The sequence below is a fragment of the Bufo bufo genome, chromosome 5 (genome assembly GCF_905171765.1).
Source record: "Bufo bufo chromosome 5, aBufBuf1.1, whole genome shotgun sequence".
Lineage (NCBI taxonomy): Eukaryota > Metazoa > Chordata > Amphibia > Anura > Bufonidae > Bufo > Bufo bufo.
Genome location: NC_053393.1, coordinates 485219175 through 485243685, shown reverse-complemented (window position 1 = coordinate 485243685; position 24511 = coordinate 485219175). Strand labels below are relative to the sequence as shown.

Below are 24511 nucleotides of genomic sequence, written 5' to 3'. Positions count from 1 at the left end.
GGAGCGGCACATACCGGCCGCGGGTGCCCACCCCGCGGGCCGGAAGAGCCGGGGCCTAAATTTTTAGCGGCGCCCGGATGACCGGGGCCGCACAGTACTTAAAGTACCAGCCGGGCCTACGGAGCGGCACATACCGGCCGCGGGTGCCCACCCCGCGAGCCGGGGACCCGGATAGAGCGGGATCGCGGCCTTGAAGTGGAACACAAGTTTTGTTCCGACGGTCGGCCGGGGCTGTTGAAGCGCTCATTTGCAGGCCGCGGTGCCCACCCAGCTGTCCGGAAGTGAGGACCCTGCACCCGGCAGCCATTTCACCCCTGGAGCGGGCACCTGCCTAGAACAGCGCTCCATATGGCCGGCAGCTACAACCTCCTTTCCCCTGGAACGGTGCCCGTGAGAGTAGGGAGGGTCAGTGGCAGCAAGGCGCGGGCCCTCTGGCCCTGAAGTAGTGGCCGGTAAGAGGGAGGGGGACCCTGAGACCGGGTCTGTGAGGGTGGACGCCTGCATAACCCCTCCGTCAGGGGCAGCTAGTTGCGGACCTCCGCAGCTCCCTAGGCATTCTTCTTGTAGGGAGAAGGGTGCCAATGTCCTGGAGGCCAGGAGAGAGGGAGCAGAATGTCGCCCTGCGACAGCCCAGGAGCCAGCCTAGGTCTAGCATGGGCAGAAGGGTCCATAGGCCCAGTATAGGGTCAGGCACGCAGGAGACCGGGGGGGACGGGGGACGTAGGGCTGGAGAAGCCTCTCTCTCACCATAGTCGTCTTCACCCTCGGTCCGTTCCAGCAGGGTCGCCCCTTCAGCTACTGGCACCGTAGTGGCAGGACGCTGGGAGAGGGACTTGGCGTGCGGGCGACCCTTGCGCTGGCGGGATGTAGGGGAGCGAGGCTGCCCTGATCCACCTTGCCTTCTGTGGGGGAGGCAGCAGTGCGGGTGACCGGCACTGGCGCAGCTCAACCCCGGGAGAACAGAGAGGTCTAGTGCGTCTCTGTTATCCCTGATGATCTGGAACAAAAATAAAATAAAAAAGTAAAAATCTAAAATTGAAACAAGGAGAAAGCAGCCCTGCAGAGCAGGGAGTGTCTTGCCTCCTTGGACACTAAGCAAAAACTGGCAGTCTCTCTCTCCAGGCTGAGGGTATAGCTGTGGAGGAGGGGCTTAACAGTCTTCACTTAGTGTCACGCCTCCTAGGGAGATGAGCTATACCCAAGGTCAACTGTGTCCCCCAAGGAAACTGGGCGAGAAATCCTCGTTCTGTCCGAGGTCTCTGACGGAGCGAGCGGTTGGTGGGTGCTGCTGCAAGTTATAGAAGCGGCTCCAGCTGGCGCCGCCAGGGAAAAGTCATGCCGCATTAATAAAAATAAAAAACTCAGAGGGAGCCGAGAGTCCCAGCAGGGAGATTAGCCAGAATAGTGCCTCCATGCCCTAGAACCCCCGTACAGAGATAACACCCTCTAGTTCACCCAGGCGGCCCATAGACATAAGACAGGGAGGGAGGGGGTGGGAAGAGGGGGGGGGGGGGCAGAGAGTGATTGCAGTATACTTATCTGCTCCTGCAGTCTTCTCCCTCTGTTCAGGACCAGCAGGGTTCACCTCTTCAGACGTCTGACTCCAAAAGTGCAGTGCTCTGGATGGAGGGCAGCGGCAGGTGACCCAGGAGCTGGTGGGATGCCGGAGCTAACAGGTCGAGCCCGGATCCACTTATCTTCTTGGGGGAAATGGAGGCAGCCAGGCAACGTCCCAAAGACGACGGCCGTCACTCCACGGGGGACCAGGAAGGCGCAATGCCAACCTGTGTCCCCATCTAGAATAAAAATAACAAAAAGGAGTAGAATCAGAGAGTGTCAACCTCCTTCACCAGACACTAAGCAAAGACTGAGCTTCTCCTGGTGGAGTCGGGGGGTATAGCCCGAGGAGGAGGAGCTCTTTTGTATTTGCATAGTGTCCCTCCTACTAATACCTCTAAGTTATACCCATGGTCTGTGTCCCCCAATGGAAAAAAGTATGAGAAACTAGATTTTTGTACTTAACGTAAAATCTGTTTCTCTTCCGTTCATTGGGGGACACAGCTCCCACCCATTCTTTTATTTAGGGGGACCTTTTCAGGCCTGTGTGGTTCTGGGTTTGCATATATACAGTACAGACCAAATGTTTGGACACACCTTCTCATTCAAAGAGTTTTCTTTATTTTCATGACTATGAAGGCATCAAAACTATAAATTAACACATGTAGAATTATATACATAACAAACAAGTGTGAAACAAATGAAAATATGTCATATTCTAGGTTCTTCAAAGTAGCCACCTTTTGCTTTGATTACTGCTTTGCACACTCTTGGCATTCTCTTGATGAGCTTCAAGAGGTAGTCCCCTGAAATGGTCTTCCAACAGTCTTGAAGGAGTTCCCAGAGATGCTTAGCACTTGTTGGCCCTTTTGCCTTCACTCTGCGGTCCAGCTCACCCCAAACCATCTCGATTGGATTCAGGTCCGGTGACTGTGGAGGCCAGGTCATCTGGCGCAGCACCCAATCACTCTCCTTCATGGTCAAATAGCCCTTACTTTCAAAGTTTTCCCAATTTTTCGGCTGACTGACTGACCTTAATTTCCTAAAGTAATGATGGCCACTTATTTTTCTTTACTTAGCTGCTTTTTTCTTGCCATAATACAAATTCTAACTGTCTATTCAGTAGGACTATCAGCTGTGTATCCACCTGACTTCTCCTCAACGCAACTGATGGTCCCAACCCCATTTATAAGGCAAGAAATCCCACTTATTAAACCTGACAGGGCACACCTGTGAAGTGAAAACCATTTCAGGGGACTACCTCTTGAAGCTCATCAAGAGAATGCCAAGAGTGTGCAAAGCAGTAATCAAAGCAAAAGGTGGCAACTTTGAAGAACCTAGAATATGACATATTTTCAGTTGTTTCACACTTGTTTGTTATGTATATAATCCCACATGTGTTAATTCATAGTTTTGATGCCTTCAGTGTGAATCTACAATTTTCATAGTCATGAAAATAAAGAAAACTCTTTGAATGAGAAGGTGTCCAAACTTTTGGTCTGTACTGTATATATATATTTTTGTGTTGCTTCTCCTACTGCTTTTGCATTAACTGATTTAGCTTAGTCCCTGTAGGAAGGGTATAGCTAAAGGGGAGGAGCTCACACCTTTGTGCTTATTGTCCGCCTCCTAGCGGCAACAGCTATACCCATGGTCAAGCGTGTGTCCCCCAATGAACGGAAGATTTTTGTATAACTTACCAGTAAAATCTCTAATCTCGCTCTTCATTGGGGGACACAGAGACCATGGGTATAGCTATGTCTTCTAGGAGGCGTTGACACTAGTAAAAGCTGTTAGCTCCTCCCCTGGCAGCTATACCCCCTCCAGCCTGGAGAGAGAGCTTCAGTTTGTGAGAAGCAGTAGGAGAAGCAAGTAAACCAACGAAAAAAGGTGGAACAGCCAATGCCGAGAACCAAACTAGGTTCTAACCAGCAACAGCCACAACTGTGGCCGAACAACAATACTGGGTGGGTGCGAGAAAGAGATTTTACTGGTAAGTTATACAAAAATCTTGTTTTCTCGCCCATATTCATTGGGGGACACAGAGACCATGGGACGTCCGAGAGCAGTCCACAGGGAGGGAAAACCACAGACACATGGAGCAAGCGTCCCTGCAGGCAACTAAGAACTGCCGCCTGCAAGACCATGCGGCCCAAGGCAGCGCCTGCCGATACATAAGTATGCACCTGGAAAATTTTTGTGAATGTGTGTAAGAAGGTCAGTAGCCGTCTGGCACAACTGCACGGCCGAACCTTGAATCCTCCGACCGTGACACCAAAGGGCGGAACCCTGCCCCGGGTGCAGTATGCTTCAGCAATTGCAGACGTGCAATTGCCACCCTGTAGGCCGCCAATACCTTGCGAGGACCCTCCGGGATGACAAAAAAGAGGAGCCCGTACGCCGGAAGGAACTGGAGGCTGGCAAATAAATCGTCAGAGCCCTGACAACGTCCAAATGGTGTAACTCCCGTTCCCTAGGGTGTGAAGGGGAGGGACACGGTGATGGAAGGACAATTTCTTCATTGAAATGGAAATCAGAGACGAGAGAAGGAATAAACGGGCCGGAGGATCGCTTATCCCTGTGAAGAACCAGGAAGGTTCTCTGCAAGCGCCCCAACCCGGACATCCGTCTGATGGATGTGATAGCCACAAGAAAAAACTACATTCCAGGACCGGAGTCGGAGAGACATCTCCCGCAAGGGTTCAAGGGGGAATTCCGGAAAAGGAGACTTTTGTATTACTTACCAGTAAAGTCTCTTTCTCGCTCTTCCTTGGGGGACACAGGAAACCATGGGTATAGCTCTGCTCCCTAGGAGGCGTGACACTAAGCGAAAGCTGTAAGCCCCTCCTCCATCAGCTATACCCTTCAGCCTGGAGAAGAGACTGCCAGTTGCGTGTCCAAGTAGTGAAAGATAACCACCAACCGGAAAAGGAACTGTCGAGCCCCAACGGGGGCAACCAAGCCGGAACCACAACTGTAACCCAATGAAGGGCGGGTGCTGTGTCCCCCAAGGAAGAGCGAGAAAGAGACTTTACTGGTAAGTAATACAAAAGTCTCCTTTTCTCGCCCATATTCCTTGGGGGACACAGGAAACCATGGGACGTTCCAGAGCAGTCCCAGAAGGGAGGGACCAGAACAAACTAGACCAACACCAGAGGCATCAATCAACTGCCGCCTGCAACACCAGACGGCCTAAAGCAGCGTCAGCCGACGCATGAGTATGCACCCTGTAGAACTTGGTGAAGGTGTGCAAGGAGGACCAAGTGGCCGCCTTGCAAATCTGCTCCGAAGAAGCCCGATTTCTCTGAGCCCAGGAAGCCCCGACCGCTCTAGTGGAGTGAGCGGTAACACCAAGGGGAGGAACCCTGCCCTTGGCGAGATAAGCCTCAGTAACAGCCATCTTGACAAAACGGGCGATAGCAACTTTGGATGCCGCCATCCCTCTGCGCGACCCTTCCGGGACCACAAAGAGCGAGTCAGTATGCCTGAACGAGCTGGTTACTTCCAGGTAAATCTTGAGCGCCCTGACAACGTCCAGGCGATGAAGCTTCCTCTCCCGCGGATGGGAAGGGGAAGGACACAAAGAGGGGAGAACGATGTCCTCGTTCAGATGAAAGGCGGAGACCACCTTAGGAAGGAAGGAAGGGACCGGACGAAGAACCACCTTGTCCTGGTGGAACACTAGGAAAGGTTCCAGACAGGAGAGTGCAGCCAATTCGGACACCCTCCGAAGAGAGGTGATGGCTACAAGGAAAATAACCTTGCAGGACAGAAGTCGCAAGGAAACCGTACGCAGAGGCTCGAAAGGAGAAGCCTGGAGCGCTGAGAGAACCAGGTTCAGGTCCCAGGGCGGTACCGGAGGGCGATACGGGGGAACCGCGTGAGCCACGCCCTGAAGGAAGGTCTTGACAGGACCAAGGGGGGCCAGTGGGCGCTGAAACAAAATGGACAGCGCAGATACCTGACCCTTCAAAGAACTAAGGCCTAGACCTTGGGCCAGTCCGCTCTGCAGGAAGGACAAAACGGTGGGGAGAGAAAAGCGGAGCGGAGGAATCCCCAGATCGGCACAGAACCCCAAAAAGGTCCTCCAGGTCCTATAATAGATCCTAGAAGAGGACGGCTTACGGGCGCGGATCATGGTGCGGACGACGTCCGCAGAAAAACCCCTACGTGTCAGGACGGTGGTCTCAACAACCACGCCGTCAAACGTAGGGACCCTAAACGCGGGTGGAAGATCGGTCCCTGAGAGAGAAGATCTTCCCTGGCGGGCAGCGGCCAGGGCGCGTCTGCCAGGAGCAGCATGAGGTCGGCATACCAAGACCGGCGGGGCCAGTCCGGAGCGACCAGAATCACCGAGACGCCTTCCGCCGCGATCTTCCGAAGGACCTTGGGCAGGAGAGGGATGGGAGGGAATATGTATGGGCGCGCGAAGCCTCGCCAAGGAAGAACGAGGGCGTCGGCTCCGCAAGCTCCCGGATCCCTGGCCCTGGACAGATAGGCGGGGACCTTGTGATTGAATTTTGAGGCCATGAGGTCCACGTCCGGTATGCCCCAACGAAGGCAAATGTCCTCGAATACCTCCGGGTGAAGAGACCACTCGCCGGGGTCGACGGTGGTGCGACTGAGGAAGTCCGCCGCCCAATTGTCCACCCCTGGAATAAAAATTGCAGATAGGGCCGGGACGTGGGCTTCCGCCCAACGGAGAATGCTGGAGACCTCCCGCATCGCAGCAGCGCTGCGAGTGCCCCCCTGGTGGTTTATGTACGCCACAGCCGTGGCGTTGTCTGATTGTACACGAACTGGATGACCCTTCAGCAGATGAGTCCAGTGTCGTAGAGACAGAAGGGCCGCTCTCAGTTCCAGGACATTGATCGAGAGTTTGGACTCCGATGGAGACCAAATGCCCTGGACGGATCGGGGAGGAAACACGCCTCCCCAGCCCGAGAGACTGGCATCGGTTGTAACCACCAACCAGTTGAGTGGCAGAAAGGACCTGCCCAGAAGAGGGGACTGTAACCACCAGCGGAGAGATGACCGCACCGGAGGCGAAAGATGGAAGGGATGATCCAGAGACTGCGGTGATTTGTCCCAGGAGGAGAGGATCGCCCGTTGGAGAGGGCGGGAGTGAAACTGCGCAAATGGGATCGCCTCGAAGCAGGCAACCATCTGCCCCAATACCCGCATGCAGAAGCGGAAAGACGGTCGACGGTGGAGAAGGAGACCCCGAACCGCCCCACGGAGGGTCAGACGTTTTTCCGAGGGAAGACGTACCTCCGCCGCTCCCGTGTCTAAAAGCATTCCCAGGAAGACGAGTTGTCTGGAGGGGGGAAGGGAGGACTTGGGGAAGTTGATGACCCAACCGAACCTCGCCAGAGTCTCTAGAGTGAGATCCACGCTGGCAACCGCTTGAGAAAGGGACGGAGCCTTGATGAGGATATCGTCCAAGTACGGTAGCAGAAAAACACCCCTGGAACGGAGTAAGGCTAAAACCGGGGCCAGGACCTTGGTGAACACCCGGGGGGCTGTTGCCAGCCCAAAGGGAAGGGCGACAAATTGGAAGTGGAGGTCCCCCACGGCGAATCGAAGGAAGCGATGGTGACACCGGGCTACCGGAACATGGAGGTAGGCATCCTGTATATCGATGGAAGACATGAAATCTCCCTGCTCCAGGGAAGCCACCGCGGAGCGGAGGGACTCCATCCGAAACCGTCGAAGGAGGAGAAAACGGTTGAGCTTTTTGAGGTCCAAAATGGGCCGCACCGAACCTCCCTTCTTGGGAACTACAAAGAGGTTCGAGTAGAACCCTTGGAATCTTTCCTCTGGAGGAACGGGGGTAATCACCCCCCTGTCCAGTAAGGCTTGAACGGCCGCGGAGAACGCAGCCGCGCCTTTCGGGTCCCGCGGCGGGCGGGAGCGAAAGAACCGATCCGGAGGGAAGGATGCAAATTCGATTTTGTATCCGGAGGACACAATTTCGAGGGCCCAGGCGTCGGAGACGTGAGCCATCCAGACGTCCTTGAAAAGGAGGAGCCGGCCCCCCACCCGGGTGGGTGGGGGCGCGCCTTCAGGCAGAGGACTGTTTTGCTGCGGGTGTGCGGGCAGCCTGCGGCTTGCGCCAGGATGGCTGCGCCCGAAAAAACGGCTTCCTACGCTTGTCCTGGGGAGGAGCCGAAGCGGCAGCTGTGGTGGGAGCCCCAGAGGCCCTGCGGGAGGACCGAAAACGAGACGCACCAGGGCGTCCGCGGGGGGCGCCCCTGGCTTGGGGTTGAGGAAGATGGGTGCTTTTACCACCCGTGGCCTCTGAAATAAGTTCGTCTAAGCGGACCCCGAAAAGGCGGGAACCCGCAAACGGTAGCCCCGCCAAGGAACGTTTGGAGGCAGCGTCCGCTTTCCAGACCTTCAGCCAGAGCTCCCTCCTGACGGCAACTGCCAGGGCGGAGGAGCGTGCAATAAGGGCTCCCGCATCAAGGGAGGCCTCACAGACAAAATTCCCGGCCCGAATAATAAGCTGGGCCAAGGAACGTAGGTCCTGGATGGGGACGTCTGAGTCCAACTCCTGTTCCAGCTGCGCACCCCAAGCAGAGATTGCTTTCCCTGCCCAAGCAGAGGCAAAAACCGGTCTGAGAGCAGAACCGGAGGCAGCAAAAATGCCCTTGGAAAGGGTCTCCATGCGACGGTCCTCCGCTGACTGAAGAGAGGACCCGTCGGGAACAGGGATGGCCGTGTTCTTTGACAGCCGAGCCACAGGGGGGTCCACCTTGGGTGGGGAAGACCAGGTGGCCACGACATCGGCTGGAAAAGGATAGCAAATGTCCAGCTTCTTTGGGTTGACAAAACGGGCGTCCGGGCGAGCCCAAGCCTTAGACACCACGGAGGAGAAATCAGAGTGGATTGGAAAGACTTTTGAGGCCTGCCTGGGTCTGATAAAGGAGACGCTAGCTGCGTCCGAGCTAGGGGGGTCATCCTGCACCTTAAAGGTGTCACGAATATCAGAGATGAGTTGGCCCATCGCTGAGGCTAGCTTGGACGGCAGGGCCGAGTCCATTTCCAGATCTGAAACCGCCAATTCACCTTCAGAGAGCGAATCCTTTGGAGAGGAGAGGCCCGTCTGGGTGCGCACGCGTGGCGGAGAGAGTGAGGCCTCAGAGGAGGAGGCTCGCTCTACTCTAATACGCTTCTGAGAGTGCCTAGCTCGGGAGGGGTCACTAGGAGAGGGTGAACCCGCTGCAGCGGCAGAAGCAGTGGACCCGGAGGGCGCGACAGTCAGAGTGGCGACCTGCGGGGTAGGTGGCCTGTCTATTAGGCGGCCCACGACATGAGTGAGGCTTTCCACGGCCTGGGACAGGGATCTAGCCCAGTCAGGCGGGTCAGAGGAAGCAGGGAGCGACACAGCGGGCGACTGAGGCTGCGGTGGAGCTCGGCATGCAGTACAGTGCGGATCAGACTGCCCCCGGGGAAAGGGTTCCCTACAAGCAGTACAGGCATGGTACCATGGCTTGGCGGCTGCAGAAGGGTCTGACATGGTGGAAAGATGTTGCACTTAAAGTGAGAACCAAGCAACAGTACTGTGGCACGGAGGGGGTTAACAGTCCTACCAGACTCGGATGATACAAGCGGCAGCTGTAAGAGGAACAGACTGAGGAGGCTGTGGAGGAGAGGCAGCAGCACGGAGCTGAATGGCTTCAGGATCGCACGGCAGAGAGATGAACCCGGAAGTAGCGGAGCGCAGCGGCACGGAGCTGAATGTGTAAGGAAGCTCCGCCCCCCCTCTGCCGCGCTGAAGCCGAAGCAGAGCCGCGCGCGCGCGGCAAAATGATTTTAACCCCCAAGGATGTTGAAGTGCCGGCCATGAAATGGCGCCGTTCATGCCAAGAAAAACGGCTCCCGCCGCGCCTGGATGTAGCAGACGGCTTGCTTGTCTGCAGCCGTCCCCTGTAAGGCAGCGTTCTAGGACTTGCCCAGATAAACTGCCCTCCAACTAAGCCCGGTAACGTCCCGATATGGGGGGGGGGGGGGGGGGGGCCGGGGTTGGGCGGTGAAGTGGAGGTCCCCTTGGACAATGTAGCAGTGGCCATGTTGGTAGCAGCGGTGGGAGGGAGGAAGGGGAGGCTGGAGCAGCCACTCTCACCATGCTGTCTTCGCCCTCAGTCCATCCAGCGGGGGTCGCCCCTTCAGCTCCTGGCACCGCAGTGGCAGGAAGCCGGGGGAGGGACTTGGCGTGCGGGCGACCCTGAGCTGGCGGGACGCAGGGGAGCGAGGCTGCCCTGGTCCACCTTGTCTTCTGTGGGGGAGGCGGCAGTGCGGAATTACCGGCACTGGCGCAACTCAACCCCGGGAGAAACAGAGGGGTCTAATGCGCCTCTGTTGTCCCTGTAGGTAGAAAAAAACCGAATTAAAAAACAACAAATAACGTAAAAATAAAAAATCATAGGAAAACAACCCTGCCGAAGCAGGGGGTGTCTTGCCTCCTTGGACACTAAGCAAAAACTGGCAGTCTCTTCTCCAAGCTGAAGGGTATAGCTGATGGAGGAGGGGCTTACAGCTTTCGCTTAGTGTCACGCCTCCTAGGGAGCAGAGCTATACCCATGGTTTCCTGTGTCCCCCAAGGAATATGGGCGAGAAACGGTAATTGGTCCACCGAAGTCCCTCGAGCCAAAGAGACTTGTAGGGAGACTGAGAAACCGGCTGACAAAACTACCAAGAAAAAAAACGCCTGAATGAGGCGTGTCCAACTGCAAGCCAAGGAATCAATACATTGGATAGGTAGAAGTAGAGACGATATGAGAATCACCGGCGGTGAGGAGTTCCGTCAGCGACCGTGTATTGACGGTGTAGCAACGCTGCTCGACGGAAATTTTGACGAGACCAAGAAGAGAGAAAAACTCCTGCCTCGAGGAGGAAGAATAGAAGGGGTGTTCTGTTCCAGGAACGAAACTCCAGCAACTGTGGCGAGTCGCGACAGCACCCCCGCTCCGCCTGGCGTGGTGAGTCTCATAGTCTAGCCACGGAAAGTGCAGTGAAAAGGCATGACTACCATCGGACTGACGTGGCAGTCAGTAGTCAAGTCTTGAGAGGTAGTTGTAGATACGGGTAGGACACCCAGGACCAACGGGTAGGATTCACCTGTAGATAGGAGAATATGAAAAAACGTCACAGCCCAACAGTCAGTCTGGAACGAGACTGGAGGAAAAAAAAAACACAGAACCAACACCCTGCATCAATGTAGATGAGGGAAAGTAGTAACGTAGGAGCTACCAAGGTTTGTGGAGTGACCGTGAACCCTGAGCCAGAGAAGGAAAAAACAGAAGGAAAAGGGGGCAGCGCGAAGCCCATTCCCATCTGAGACAGGCGCTACACAGAAGTAGCCACCTGATGAAAGTGGCGGCGCCATACTCCGCCTAAGGAGGAGGCCATGCAGCGTACGCCACCGAATTCGGCGTTAGAAGAGTCCGTCACCTGACGAAAGAGCCGTGCAGGAGGAGCCAGAGTATGTAATGGCTACTCCAGGACCCCCGTACCGTAGGAGCCGCAGCGTGCCCCGCCAGCACAAACTGAGGGGGCAGACTAGAGGAATCCGATAGAAGCCATGGTACCATACTGCCTCAAGGAAGAAGAGCTAACCTTAAACACTCCACCTGGGAAGGGCGTCGAACAGGAACAACCACCAAGCCAGCGTCAGGGTGGAACCCTTACCTGAGGGGATGCCCCACCGCAGCGACTGCGAACGCTAGTACCAGCGTAAAAACCGCACCAGCGGAAAACACGCTGCAAAGCCAAACCAGAGCGCCAGCACAACCACTTCCCACATCAGGAATAGTGGATAACATATTGGAACAGTGGAGGACCATGGACATAGGGACGCTAGGACACATGAGTGACGCTGAGCAACCCCCTGAAGAGAGAGGTAGTCATATTTCTGCCCCAAACCGGCACCGAAGGAAAAGGACACAACGTGGAAACAGCCACAGTATCCACTGGCGGCACCGAAATACCATTAGAAGAAGAGCACAGGGCACCAGCGTGTAACGATACCCGCTATGCCCCACTTGTAGAAGAAGCTAAGGCATCTATAGCCGTGACGTAGTTGAAGCGCAACATCCAAGATGTGTACTCATTCCCCACGGTAGTGGAAGGGGCAATGTTGCAATAATCCCACCAATGAAAGGGGGTAATGCTTGCGGCAAGCACTGCACAGTGGTAGTGCAAGTACGCCACTATGAAGGGTGGCAATGCATCCAGCAGGAACCTAATTCAAGTAGAGAAAGTACGCCGCTTTCGGAAAGGGCAAGGCATAGGGAGAGTCCCGTATCAATACCCCACCTACGTAAGGGGGTAAGACATACAGTTAACACTGAACCAGGGATAATGCCATAGCGCCACCTATGGAAGAGGCTAATGCATACAGTAAGTACTGACCCCAGTGGGAATGCAGTTCCGCCACCTATCAAAAGGGGAACGCTTACTGCCGGCACTGAAACAGTTCTAGTGCGGTTAGACCCCAATGGAGGGAGGTAATATCCAAGGGAGTACTGCATCCAGTAGTAGTGCAATACTCCGCCCAAGGAAGGGGGTAATGCATACGACAAGTACTGCTGTCTACCTCGGACGCCATCTTGGAAGATCGCACCGGAATCACGGCAGAGACCGAACCACTGATTTCCCCCCCCCCCCCCCTTCGGAGGAGGGTGCGACTGAGCGTGACCCTAGGGAGGAAGGGTGGGGGTGTGGAGGTGACCGAGGAGGAAAATATCCTGCTCTGGCCCATTGTGTGCAGTCTTAACTCTCAGAATCTTGTCGATGGCAGTCGCAGGCTCGCCGGTGGGAGCTATCAACCAAACTAACTACCCGGGGGTGGAATTGGAACTTCTAAAGGTACACTCACCGGATTGCGCAGCCCGTGCTTAACCAACCAAACGACCCCGGAGGGAGATTGGGAAGTCCGGAGATCCACCATTGTAGTGCGCAGGCGGAGCTTATCAACCAAACGACCCGGGAGAGTGATTGGGAAGATCCAGAGGTCCACCATTGTATCGTGCAGGTGGAGGATTATCAACCAGATGACCCCGAAGGATGGAATTAGTGAGCGGAGATACCGGAGGGCATAGCAGGAGAACGGAGTGGCGCCCAGGGATAATAGTAAGTGCAGTGAGATCCCCGGGCGCCGCTCTACATATCTGTATAGTTAGTTCATAGTGTAATAATCGGTGAAAGGTCCTCTTTAACCACATTAACCCCCTATTAATCGTCTACCGGCCTAGAGGGGAGTGAGAGGGACTGTTATAGGGGTCTTGATAATAATGGCCCCTGGCAAAAAAATTCTCCTGGGATTCGAACTCACGACCTTTCACATCAGAGGCAATGCATTTACCCACACAGCTATGAGAGCTGTATTGCCTGCTGTGTCCCCCTAGTTAACCCTGAGGGCAGGGGAAAAACTATGCCAGAGAAACCCCAGGGGAGAGGAAGGGAGGGAGGGGGAAGGTGTTAATACTCACCTAGTCCCGTGTACTCACCTCATCTTCTGTCTTGCCGCCATCTTCACCCCTTCTCTGGTCCAGCAGGGTCACCCCTTCAGCTACTGGCACCGTAGTGGCAGGACGCTGGAAAAGGGGGGCTTGGATAGGTGACCCCTTGGCTGGCGGGATGCAGGGGAGCGAGGCTGCCCTGGTCCACCTTGTCTTCTGTAGGGGAGGCAGCAGTGCGGGTGACCGGCACTGGCGCAACTCGACCCCGGGAGAACAGGGAGCCGAGGCGTCCACTGTTTTCCCATCTGAAAAAGAAGGAAAAAAATTAACTAAAATAAAAAATCTTCAGGAGATCCCTGCAGAGCAGGGAGGTCTTGCCTCCTATTGACACTAGAAAAAACTGAAGCTCTCTCTCCAGGCTGGAGGGGGTATAGCTGCCAGGGGAGGAGCCAACAGCTTTTACTAGTGTCAACGCCTCCTAGAGGACATAGCTATACCCACGGTTTCTGTGTCCCCCAATGAATATGGGCGAGAAAGGCATACGCTCCTTCGGCAGGTGATCGCATCTTTTATGCAATACCTAAAATCATTGTTCTTTAGCAGCACCTCACCCTGTATGAACAGGGATTTGCTGCTAGCAAACAAAGAAATGTTATAGGCCTGAATAAACCTAGTAAGGATCATTCACCATCATCCATCCCTGCTGCATGTAAATGCGTCTAACAAGTAGGCAACAATCAGGAATGAATGTTCCTATGAACCTCCATTCCTGATCACTGCCTGCTCTAACAGTATGTGTTAAATATTCTTTGCGACAGCGACGCTGAGGTGGTATAAATTACGATATGTCTCATCACTGGTCAGGCTGCTGCTCATAAGGAGACAGAAAGTTTGTTTCAGAAGACACTGTAGATGAACAGTTGTCACAGATTACATGTCTGCCCTAACGGAGCAAAAAGTAGTCAAGGAAGAAGATATGAGCAAAATAAATAGAAGATAATCACCATCTGGTAGAAACTTTGGAGTATATCTGTTTTTGGAGTAGATATCGAGTTGCATACGATGAAGGCATATGCGACATATTTTCAAAGCATCTGGATGACATATAATGTATGCTTTTATCATGACTGGGAAGGGGGTGCGGTGTAACCTGCTGCACATATGTCAAATTTAAGAGGTGGATGTCACTTTTATGCCAAATTTTTTTTGCTAGAAACCTGCACAAGGTCTGAATGGTCATGTAATATAACCGTAAGCCTGTGACCAGGTGTTTCCACCTGAGAAGGTGGACCGACATCCAGATAGAGGTGCTCTTGGAGCAACTCCCTACTGTGGCATCACAAGCAAGGAACCACTCTATTACATCCATAGGCCTTAACAGTATATGAAGTGGAGTTATCTAAAGCAGAGGTCTTCAAAATAGAAAGTACCAACCTGTAGAAAACGTAGCAGACCTAAAGGTCCAGTTGGTGTCTTCAATCCCCATAGTCTGGTGCATACTAAAGTCCTCCCGTAGATCCCATACCAGAACAGAACCATCCACAGTACCAGCAAACACCAGAGATGCCTTTACTGGGCTGAAACAGCAACATCTGACCTACAAAATTTCAATAGGTAAGTCAATGAAAATGCAGCCTGTAGTGTGGATCAGCGGTGAGTTCTGGTGACTTGCATGTTTGAAGTCGACCAGAGACAATATCTGCCTCTCCCTGTGCTTGGACGGTTATCTCCAGAAACTCCATTCTCCTTTCACATTCCAAAAATAAGGAGACTTTTGTATTACTTACCAGTAAAGTCTCTTTCTCGCTCTTCCTTGGGGGACACAGGAAACCATGGGTATAGCTCTGCTCCCTAGGAGGCGTGACACTAAGTGAAAGCTGTAAGCCCCTCCTCCATCAGCTATACCCTTCAGCCTGGAGAAGAGACTGCCAGTTGCGTGTCCAAGTAGTGAAAGATAACCACCAACCGGAAAAAAGAACCGTCAAGCCCCAACGGGGGCAACCAAGCCGGAACCACAACTGTAAACCCAAATGAAGGGCGGGTGCTGTGTCCCCCAAGGAAGAGCGAGAAAGAGACTTTACTGGTAAGTAATACAAAAGTCTCCTTTTCTCGCCCATATTCCTTGGGGGACACAGGAAACCATGGGACGTTCCAGAGCAGTCCCAGAAGGGAGGGACCAGAACAAACTAGACCAACACCGGAGGCATCAATCAACTGCCGCCTGCAACACCAGACGGCCTAAAGCAGCGTCAGCCGACGCATGAGTATGCACCCTGTAGAACTTGGTGAAGGTGTGCAAGGAGGACCAAGTGGCCGCCTTGCAAATCTGCTCCGTAGAAGCCCGATTTCTCTGAGCCCAGGAAGCCCCGACCGCTCTAGTGGAATGAGCGGTAACACCGAGGGGCGGAACCTTGCCCTTGGCGAGATAAGCCTCAGTGACAGCCATCTTGACAAAACGGGCGATAGCGACTTTGGATGCCGCCAACCGTCTGCGCGACCCCTCCGGAACCACAAAGAGCGAGTCAGTACGCCTGAAAGAGCTGGTTACCTCCAGGTAAACCTTGAGCGCCCTGACAACGTCCAGGCGATGAAGCTCCCTCTCCCTAGGGTGGGAAGGGGAAGGACACAAAGAGGGGAGAACGATGTCCTCGTTCAGATGAAAGGCGGAGACCACCTTAGGAAGGAAGGAAGGGACCGGACGAAGAACTACCTTGTCCTGGTGGAACACTAGGAAAGGTTCCAGACAGGAGAGTGCAGCCAATTCGGACACCCTCCGAAGAGAGGTGACGGCTACAAGGAAAATAACCTTGCAGGACAGAAGTCGCAAGGAAACCGTCCGCAGAGGCTCGAAAGGAGAAGCCTGGAGCGCTGAGAGAACCAGGTTCAGGTCCCAGGGCGGTACCGGAGGCCGGTACGGGGGAACCGCGTGAGCCACGCCCTGAAGGAAGGTCTTGACAGGACCAAGGGGGGCCAGTGGGCGCTGAAACAAAATGGACAGCGCAGACACCTGACCCTTCAAAGAACTAAGACCCAGACCTTGGGCAAGTCCGCTCTGCAGGAAGGACAAAACGGTGGGGAGAGAAAAGCGGAGCGGAGGAATCCCCAGATCGGCACAGAACCCCAAATAGGTCCTCCAGGTCCTATAATAGATCCTAGAAGAGGACGGCTTACGGGCGCGGATCATGGTGCGGACGACGTCCGCAGAAAAACCCCTACGTGTCAGGACGGTGGTCTCAACAACCACGCCGTCAAACGTAGGGACCTTAAACGCGGGTGGAAGATCGGTCCCTGAGAGAGAAGATCTTCCCTGGCGGGCAGCGGCCAGGGCGCGTCTGCCAGGAGCAGCATGAGGTCGGCATACCAAGACCGGCGGGGCCAGTCCGGAGCGACCAGAATCACCGAGACGCCTTCCGCCGCGATCTTCCGAAGGACCTTGGGCAGGAGTGGGATGGGAGGGAATATGTATGGACGCGCGAAGCCTCGCCAAGGAAGAACGAGGGCGTCGGCTCCGCAAGCTCCCGGATCCCTGGCCCTGGACAGATAGGCGGGGACCTTGTGATTGAACTTGGAGGCCATGAGGTCCACGTCCGGTATGCCCCAACGAAGGCAAATGGCCTCGAATACCTCCGGGTGAAGAGACCACTCGCCGGGGTCGACAGTGGTGCGACTGAGGAAGTCCGCCGCCCAATTGTCCACCCCTGGAATAAAAATTGCCGATAGGGCCGGGACGTGGGCTTCCGCCCAACGGAGAATGCTGGAGACCTCCCTCATTGCAGCAGCGCTGCGAGTGCCCCCCTGGTGGTTTATGTACGCCACAGCCGTGGCGTTGTCCGATTGTACACGAACTGGATGACCCTTCAACAGATGAGTCCAGTGTCGTAGAGACAAAAGGGCCGCTCTCAGCTCCAGGACATTGATCGAGAGTTTGGACTCCAATGGAGACCAAATGCCCTGGACGGATCGGGGAGGAAACACGCCTCCCCAGCCCAAGAGACTGGCATCGGTTGTAACCACCAACCAGTTGAGTGGCAGAAAAGACCTGCCCAGAAGAGGGGACTGTAACCACCAGCGGAGAGATGACCTCACCGGAGGCGATAGATGGAAGGGATGATCCAGAGACTGCGGCGATTTGTCCCAGGAGGAGAGGATCGCCCGTTGGAGAGGGCGGGAGTGAAACTGCGCAAACGGGATCGCCTCGAAGCAGGCAACCATCTGCCCCAAGACCCGCATGCAGAAGCGGAAGGACGGTCGACGGTGGAGAAGGAGACCCCGAACCGCCCCACGGAGGATCAGACGTTTTTCCGAGGGAAGACGTACTTCCGCCGCTCCCGTGTCTAAAAGCATTCCCAGGAAGACCAGTTGTCTGGAGGGGGGAAGGGAGGACTTGGGGAAGTTGATGACCCAACCGAACCTCGTCAGAGTCTCTAGAGTGAGATCCACGCTGGCAACCGTTTGAGAAAGGGACGGAGCCTTGATGAGGATATCGTCCAAGTACGGTAGCAGAAAAACACCCCTGGAACGGAGTAAGGCCAAAACCGGGGCCAGGACCTTGGTGAACACCCGGGGGGCTGTTGCCAGCCCAAAGGGAAGGGCGACAAACTGGAAGTGGAGGTCCCCCACGGAACCTCCCTTCTTGGGAACTACAAAGAGGTTCGAGTAGAACCCTTGGAACCTTTCCTCTAGAGGAACGGGGGTAATCACCCCCCTGTCCAGTAAGGCTTGAACGGCCGCGGAGAACGCAACCGCGCGTTTCGGGTCCCGTGGCGGGCGGGAGCGAAAGAACCGATCTGGAGGGAAGGATGCAAATTCGATTTTGTATCCGGAGCACACAATTTCGAGGGCCCAGGCGTCGGAGACGTGAGCCAACCAGACGTCCCTGAAAAGGAGGAGCCGGCCCCCCACCCGGGTGGGTGGGGGCGCGCCTTCAGGCAGAGGATTGCTTTGCTGCGGGTGTGCGGGCAGCCTGCGGCTTGCGCCAGGAGGGCTGCGCCCGAAAAAACGGCTTCCTATGCTTGTCCTGGGGAGGAGCCGAAGCGGCAGCTGTGGTGGGAGCCCCAGAGGCCCTGCGGGAGGACCGAAAACGAGACGCACCAGGGCGTCCGCGGGGGGCGCCCCTGGCTTGGGGTTGAGGAAGATGGGTGCTTTTACCACCCGTGGCCTCCGAAATAAGTTCGTCTAGGCGGACCCCGAAAAGGCGGGAACCCGCAAACGGTAGCCCCGCCAAGGAACGTTTGGAGGCAGCGTCCGCTTTCCAAACCTTCAGCCAGAGCTCCCTCCTGACGGAAACTGCCAGGGCGGAGGAGCGTGCAATAAGGGCTCCCGCATCAAGGGAGGCCTCACAAACAAAATTCCCGGCCCGAACAATAAGCTGGGCCAAGGAACGCAGGTCCTGGATGGGGACGTCCGAGTCCAACTCCTGTTCCAGCTGCGCACCCCAAGCAGAGATTGCTTTCCCTGCCCAAGCAGAGGCAAAAAACCGGTCTGAGAGCAGAACCGGAGGCAGCAAAAATGCCCTTAGAAAGGGTCTCCATGCGACGGTCCTCCGCTGACTGAAGAGAGGACCCGTCGGGAACAGGGATGGCCGTGTTCTTTGACAGCCGGGCCACAGGGGGGTCCACCTTGGGTGGGGAAGACCATGTGGCCACGACATCGGCTGGAAAAGGATAGCAAATGTCCAGCTTCTTGGGGTTGACAAAACGGGCGTCCGGGCGAGCCCAAGCCTTAGACACCACAGAGGAGAAATCAGAGTGGATTGGAAAGACTTTTGAGACCTGCCTGGGTCTGATAAATGAGACGCTAGCTGCGTCCGAGCTAGGGGGATCATCCTGCACCTTAAAGGTGTCACGAATATCAGAGATGAGTTGACCCATCGCTGAGGCTAGCTTGGACGGCAGGGCCGAGTCCATTTCCAAATCTGAAACCGCCAATTCACCTTCAGAGAGCGAATCCTTTGGAGAGGAGAGGCTCGTCTGGGTGCGCACGCGTGGCGGGGAGAGGGAGGCATCCGAGGAGGAGGCTCGCTCTACTCTAATACGCTTCTGAGAGTGCCTAGCTCGGGAGGGGTCACTAAAAGAGAGTGAACCCGCTGCAGCGGCAGAAGCAGTGGACCCGGAGGGCGCGACAATCAGAGAGGCGTCCTGCGGGGTAGGTGGCCTGTCTATTAGGCGGCCCACGACATGAGTGAGGCTTTCCACGGCCTGGGACAGGGATCTAGCCCAGTCAGGCGGGTCAGAGGCAGCAGGGAGCGACACAGCGGGCGACTGAGGCTGCGGTGGAGCCCGGCATGCAGTACAGTGCGGATCAGACTGCCCCCGGGGAAAGGGTTCCCTACAAGCAGTACAGGCATGGTACCAAGGCTTGGCGGCTGCAGAAGGGTCTGACATGGTGGAACAAAGATGGTGCACTTAAAGTGGGAGACCCCAAGGAAAGGAACGGGGATAACACCCAAGCGACAGTACTGTGGCACGGAGGGGGTTAAAAGTCCTACCAGACCCGGATGATGCAAGCGGCAGCGGTAAGGGGAACAGACTGAGGAGGCTGTGGAGAGAGGCAGCAGCACCGGCTTCGGATCGCACTGCAGAGAGGATTCCACGCAGCACTGTGCGATGAACCCGGAAGTAGCGGAGCGCATGTAGGAAGCTCCGCCCCCTCTCTGCCGCTCTGAAGCAGAGCCGCGCGCGCGCGGCAAAATGATTTTAACCCCCAAGGATGATGAAGTGCCGGCCTGAAATGGCGCCGTTCACGCCAAGAAAGCGGCCCCCTCCGCGCCTGGATGTGGCAGACGGCTTGCTTTTTTCCTGCAGCCGTCCCCTGAAGGCAGCGTCCCTGCCAAGGACTTGCCCAGATAAACTCCCCTGCCCGGTAACGGTCCCGATATGTGCCGGGGGGGGGGGGGGAGGGGTGGGCGCACGATGTAGCAGTGGCCATGTAGTAACAGTGGCCATGGGAGCCCAGGAGGCCTGTAGCAGCGGTGGGAGGGAGGAAGGGGAGGCTGGAGCAGCCTGTCTCACCATACGCTGTCTTCGCCCTCCAACAAATAACGCAAAAATAAAAAATCATAGGAAAACAACCCTGCATAAGCAGGGGGTGTCTTGCCTCCTTGGACACTAAGCAAAAACTGGCAGTCTCTTCTCCAGGCTGAAGGGTATAGCTGATGGAGGAGGGGCTTACAGCTTTCACTTAGTGTCACGCCTCCTAGGGAGCAGAGCTATACCCATGGTTTCCTGTGTCCCCCAAGGAATATGGGCGAGAAATATTGATAGGTTAAAGGGGTTCTCTGGTCATTTCACCTACTTGGTATTCTCTAATAGCCTGAGGAAATAGTACTTACCTGTCCCTTTTTCTGCCGATTCCCCAAGTCTCACGCTGCAGGCTCTTTCGCCTGGGTCCCAACAGGAAGTGGCCGTTTCTTTTCCTGTTTAGCTGCATAGTAGTGATTGCAGTTAAACAGGAAAAGTAGTGGCAACATCCGGTCAGGACCCAAACAGAAGAGCCCCCAGTGGGAACGAATGCAGCAGAGACGGCAGGATCAGCAGGCCGAGAGACAGGTAAGTACTATCTAAAACATCTTCACCGATTATTACAGAATACCAAATAGGTAAAATGACCAAGAACCCCTTTAATCAGCAATTTATAACAAAATGAGTAGTCTAGCAGGTAAACATTACTATATGAGCCCCATTGTGCAGTTCAAGGAAACTAGTGGTTCAAAGAAAGTAGACAAACTTTAAAAATGTATAGAAATGAGGTAAAAGGAGAAATGTCTCATAGATCACTTAAAAAGACAAATAAAACAACCTTTTCATACCTCAGACTCACAAACAAGGATTTTCTGGGGAGTGGAAGGCTGCCATATATTCCATACGCAGATGATGTACTTTTCACACAGGCTGGTAGACTCAGCGCTGTCACCCAATCCATGCACAGTAAGCAACATGTGCCTCTGTGCTTCCGAAAACTGCAGTCGGTACACACTCCGACCTAGAAAGCCCCAATGGAGAACAAAGTAAGTTGAGAATTTTTTTTTTTTTTTTTTGCAAACAGTTCATTTTAAAAAAAGAGCTTGTCCTATAAAAAATATTCTGCACCTGGATCTGAATACTTTTTTAATTGCATGTAATTAAAAGTTTAGTACAGCCACTGAGCTATTCAATAAAATGTATCTGTATAGCGCCACCTGCTGTTACTTCTTTTCCTTATTAGTCTGTCCAGCTTGCTGAGGTGGACGCACATGCCCTGCTTCATCCTTCAACTGCCACTAGCCCTGTTATCTGAGGAGATTCATGGCCACCTTGCTACCTCATGGATCCCATGAATCTCCCCATATGAGTGCAGCTGGAGGAGTTGTTCTGCGCTCACACTATCATGCTTCCTGCATCTCACTCTCCTCACAGGCCATGACCAAGGTCCAGGGAACGGACCAAAACGTTGACCTTATAACATATTTAATGCTGGATGGATAAAGAAAAGAAACTGCTCTGCACATATGTCGTGGTTATAGTTCTAGTGTATACGGAATCCTTCCTACCACAGAGCACCCATCTCTGGGTGTCGGAGTGACAACCATAACCCTTCTCCCCATAAGCCTTTATAGACACCAATATGCTCCCATCCCCCATTGAGCTAGTTGCTGAATAAGAACCACTATATATATATATATATATATGTGTGTGTGTCAATGCTCTTATGTGGTGCAGATTTTTCCTGCTTTAAAATACAAGTAGACATAATGAAGGGGAATGTCATCTAATATATTTTCTCTACCTTGGAGAAAAGGTAGGCTGGTATTTAAATGGAAGCAGCTCTCGCTGATGGACAGGCAAGGGTCTTTAGCCTGAACCTTGTAATTAGATTGCTCTTCAGCATGATTCTCTTCTAGCAGAACAGTGATGACCTGTAGAGACACAAATCACAAATTTAAAAAAGCAGGTGTAAAAACAAGATTTTTGTGAACTCACCTGTAAAATCTCTTTCTCGCTTAGTTTCATTGGGGGACACAGGACCGTGGGTATAGCTGCTTGCTGCCACTAGGAGGCGACACTAGGCTGAAAAGTAAAAATTCCTCCCCTGCTGGCTATACCCCCTCCAGCCTGGAGAGAGCATTATCAGTTTGTGCCCAAGCAATAGGAATAGGAGAAAAAATAAATAAAAATCAACAACTGACAAATGACAGTCGGACCGAACCAGAACTGCGGACCGTGCAGGCCCACCAACCGCCACCATTGGCGGCAAACAGAATTACTGGGTGGGAGCTGTGTCCCCCAATGAAACTAAGCGAGAAAGAGATTTTACAGGTGAGTTCACAAAAATCTCGTTTTCTCGCTCGTATCATTGGGGGACACAGGACCGTGGGACGTCCTAAAGCAGTCCCCGAGGAGGGAAACAAATCACCATCCCATGGAGAAAAACGCCCTCGAGGATGCGTAATCCAATGCCGCCTGCAAGACCTTGCTGCCCGGTGCAGCATCCGCCGATGCCTAGGAAGGAACCCGGAAAAAATTTGGAGAAAGTGTGCCCGGAAAGCCAAGACACTGCCCTCTATAGCTGGAAGCTAATGCATGGAGCAGATAAACCCGAGAAGCGCCTACCGCCTTCCCAGAGATAAAAAAAGGAGAAGACGGCGTCCCAGAGGGAGGACTTGTTCCTCACAGAAACGCCCCCAAACGATTCACAGGTCGCTCCTGGCCGCAACTGTGGAAGCAGAACTAAAATCCAGGTCCGCAGGAACCCCTTTTGGTTAAGAGAACGCCCCTTAGGAAGCGGTAAATTGGACCAATGCCCCTAGAAACGTAGAGGCTTGTGGTGGGACTTCTAGCGAGAGAAGCTGCTTGAGAAACCACAGAGAAAAAAATTCCCGCTCCAGGCCTGCCCAACTGCAGGCCAAAGAACCAAAACCTCTGAGAAAGGTAGAAGTAAAGCTGATGTGAACATCACCGGTGAAGGGAGGCCCCGTAAGTGACCATATATTGACAATGTGGAAATCCGGCCTAGAAGGGCAGACGACCAAGATGAGAAAAATACTCTTGCTTGGTGGAGTGCAAATACGACGTCCAACGCCCTCACCGTACCCGGGAAACCCTATTCACGTGGAAAAATTAGAGATGGGATTCCATAGTCGTACCACCTATGGCTATGTAGGGACTAAGCTATCGAGAAAAGCGCACCCAAAAGGTAGGTGCTGAACAGCTATGGCAATTACGCCATCGCAAAGCCCGAGTTGACTATAGCAGAACAACGGTTGTCGGAGCAACGGTCAATTATCGGTAGTGTAAACCATAAAGAGGCCAGGGCTAAGCCTATTGTCAATTGAGACTGACACTCCACAGAATCTATTGGTAAAGCAATACTCCAATCCGGAGGCATATAAGGAAAGCCATAAAAGTAACGCTAACGCCATACTCCAGCTGAGGAGGAGGCCACCCCGTCGAAGTCACTGATTCCAGAATCAGAGGAACCAGTCACCCGACGAAGGAACTGCGCCGTAGCAAACCTAGTATGTAGTGGAGACGCTAATACACCCTGTACAGTAGGAGCTACAGCATGCTCTGCCAGCGTAAAACTGAGGGGAGGCCTAAGGACACCCAGTAGAAACATGGTACCCTGGTGTCCCAGATAAGGATAGCTAGCCTTAAGCACTCCACCTAACAAGGGGGTGCTGAACAGGAGCAGCCGCCGAAGCAGTGACTGAGGTGGGCTGCCCCACTGCAGCGACTACCATCTCTAGCCCTAGCGTGTAACCTTCCCCGTGGAGAAGAACACGATGTAAAAGCTATTACGGAGTGCCAGCAAAAACACCCTCACCTAGAAAAGGAAGAGTGGTGGACAAGGAATACAGAGAGTGCCATTCGGCGCGCTGTATCGTAATATCAACATGTCAAATAATGATGTGCGTTGTCGTGGCCCAATACCGTGACCGACCTGAACGGTGGAGACTCATGTGGATGGGAGGTCTCTAGGACACATAAGTGTTGCTGGGTGCCCCCTCCTGAACGGTTGACATCTTTGCGCCAAGAACCCGCACCGGAAAAAAAAAGACGGGCACAACATGGAAATAGCCACAGTATCCAGTGGCAGTATCCCTATACCACTAGCTGCAGAGTACAAGGCCCAACGGCACCGACTGTTGCCACAGCCCACCTTGAAGGAAGCCAAGGCATCTAGTGTCGTGGCATAGTTGAATTATAGCATGCCAAGATGCCTAGAGATTCCCCCGTTAACGGATCACTTGTAGAAGAGGGTAATGCCACGGAAGCATGGTGAAGGCCAACGACTGATGGAATAGCATTCAGTAGTAAAGCCATCCTCCAGTTAAGGAAGGGGAGAACCTGATAATCACAACCGTATCCAACGGTAGTGTAATTACCCCAACTATGGAGGGGGTAATGTCTACGGTAAGCACTGCACTCACCTATGAAGGGGAGAAATATATACAGGAAATACTGTAACCTGAGGTAGTGCAAGTACCACACCTATGGAAAGGGGAAATGCCC

At 54.0% G+C, this 24511-nt stretch overlaps 1 protein-coding gene across 1 annotated transcript in view; it reads right to left on the bottom strand.

Moving 5' to 3' along the window:
• The window catches only part of DYNC2I1 (dynein 2 intermediate chain 1), a 104115-nt gene that overhangs the window by 37595 nt on the left and 42009 nt on the right, over positions 1-24511 (bottom strand). The window contains exons 13-15 of the mRNA XM_040434199.1: positions 21786-21915; positions 20830-21002; positions 14457-14619 (exon numbers count right to left, since the gene is read on the bottom strand). Coding sequence (XP_040290133.1) covers positions 14457-14619; positions 20830-21002; positions 21786-21915 — 466 coding nt within the window. The remainder of the gene's footprint in view (positions 1-14456; positions 14620-20829; positions 21003-21785; positions 21916-24511) is intronic.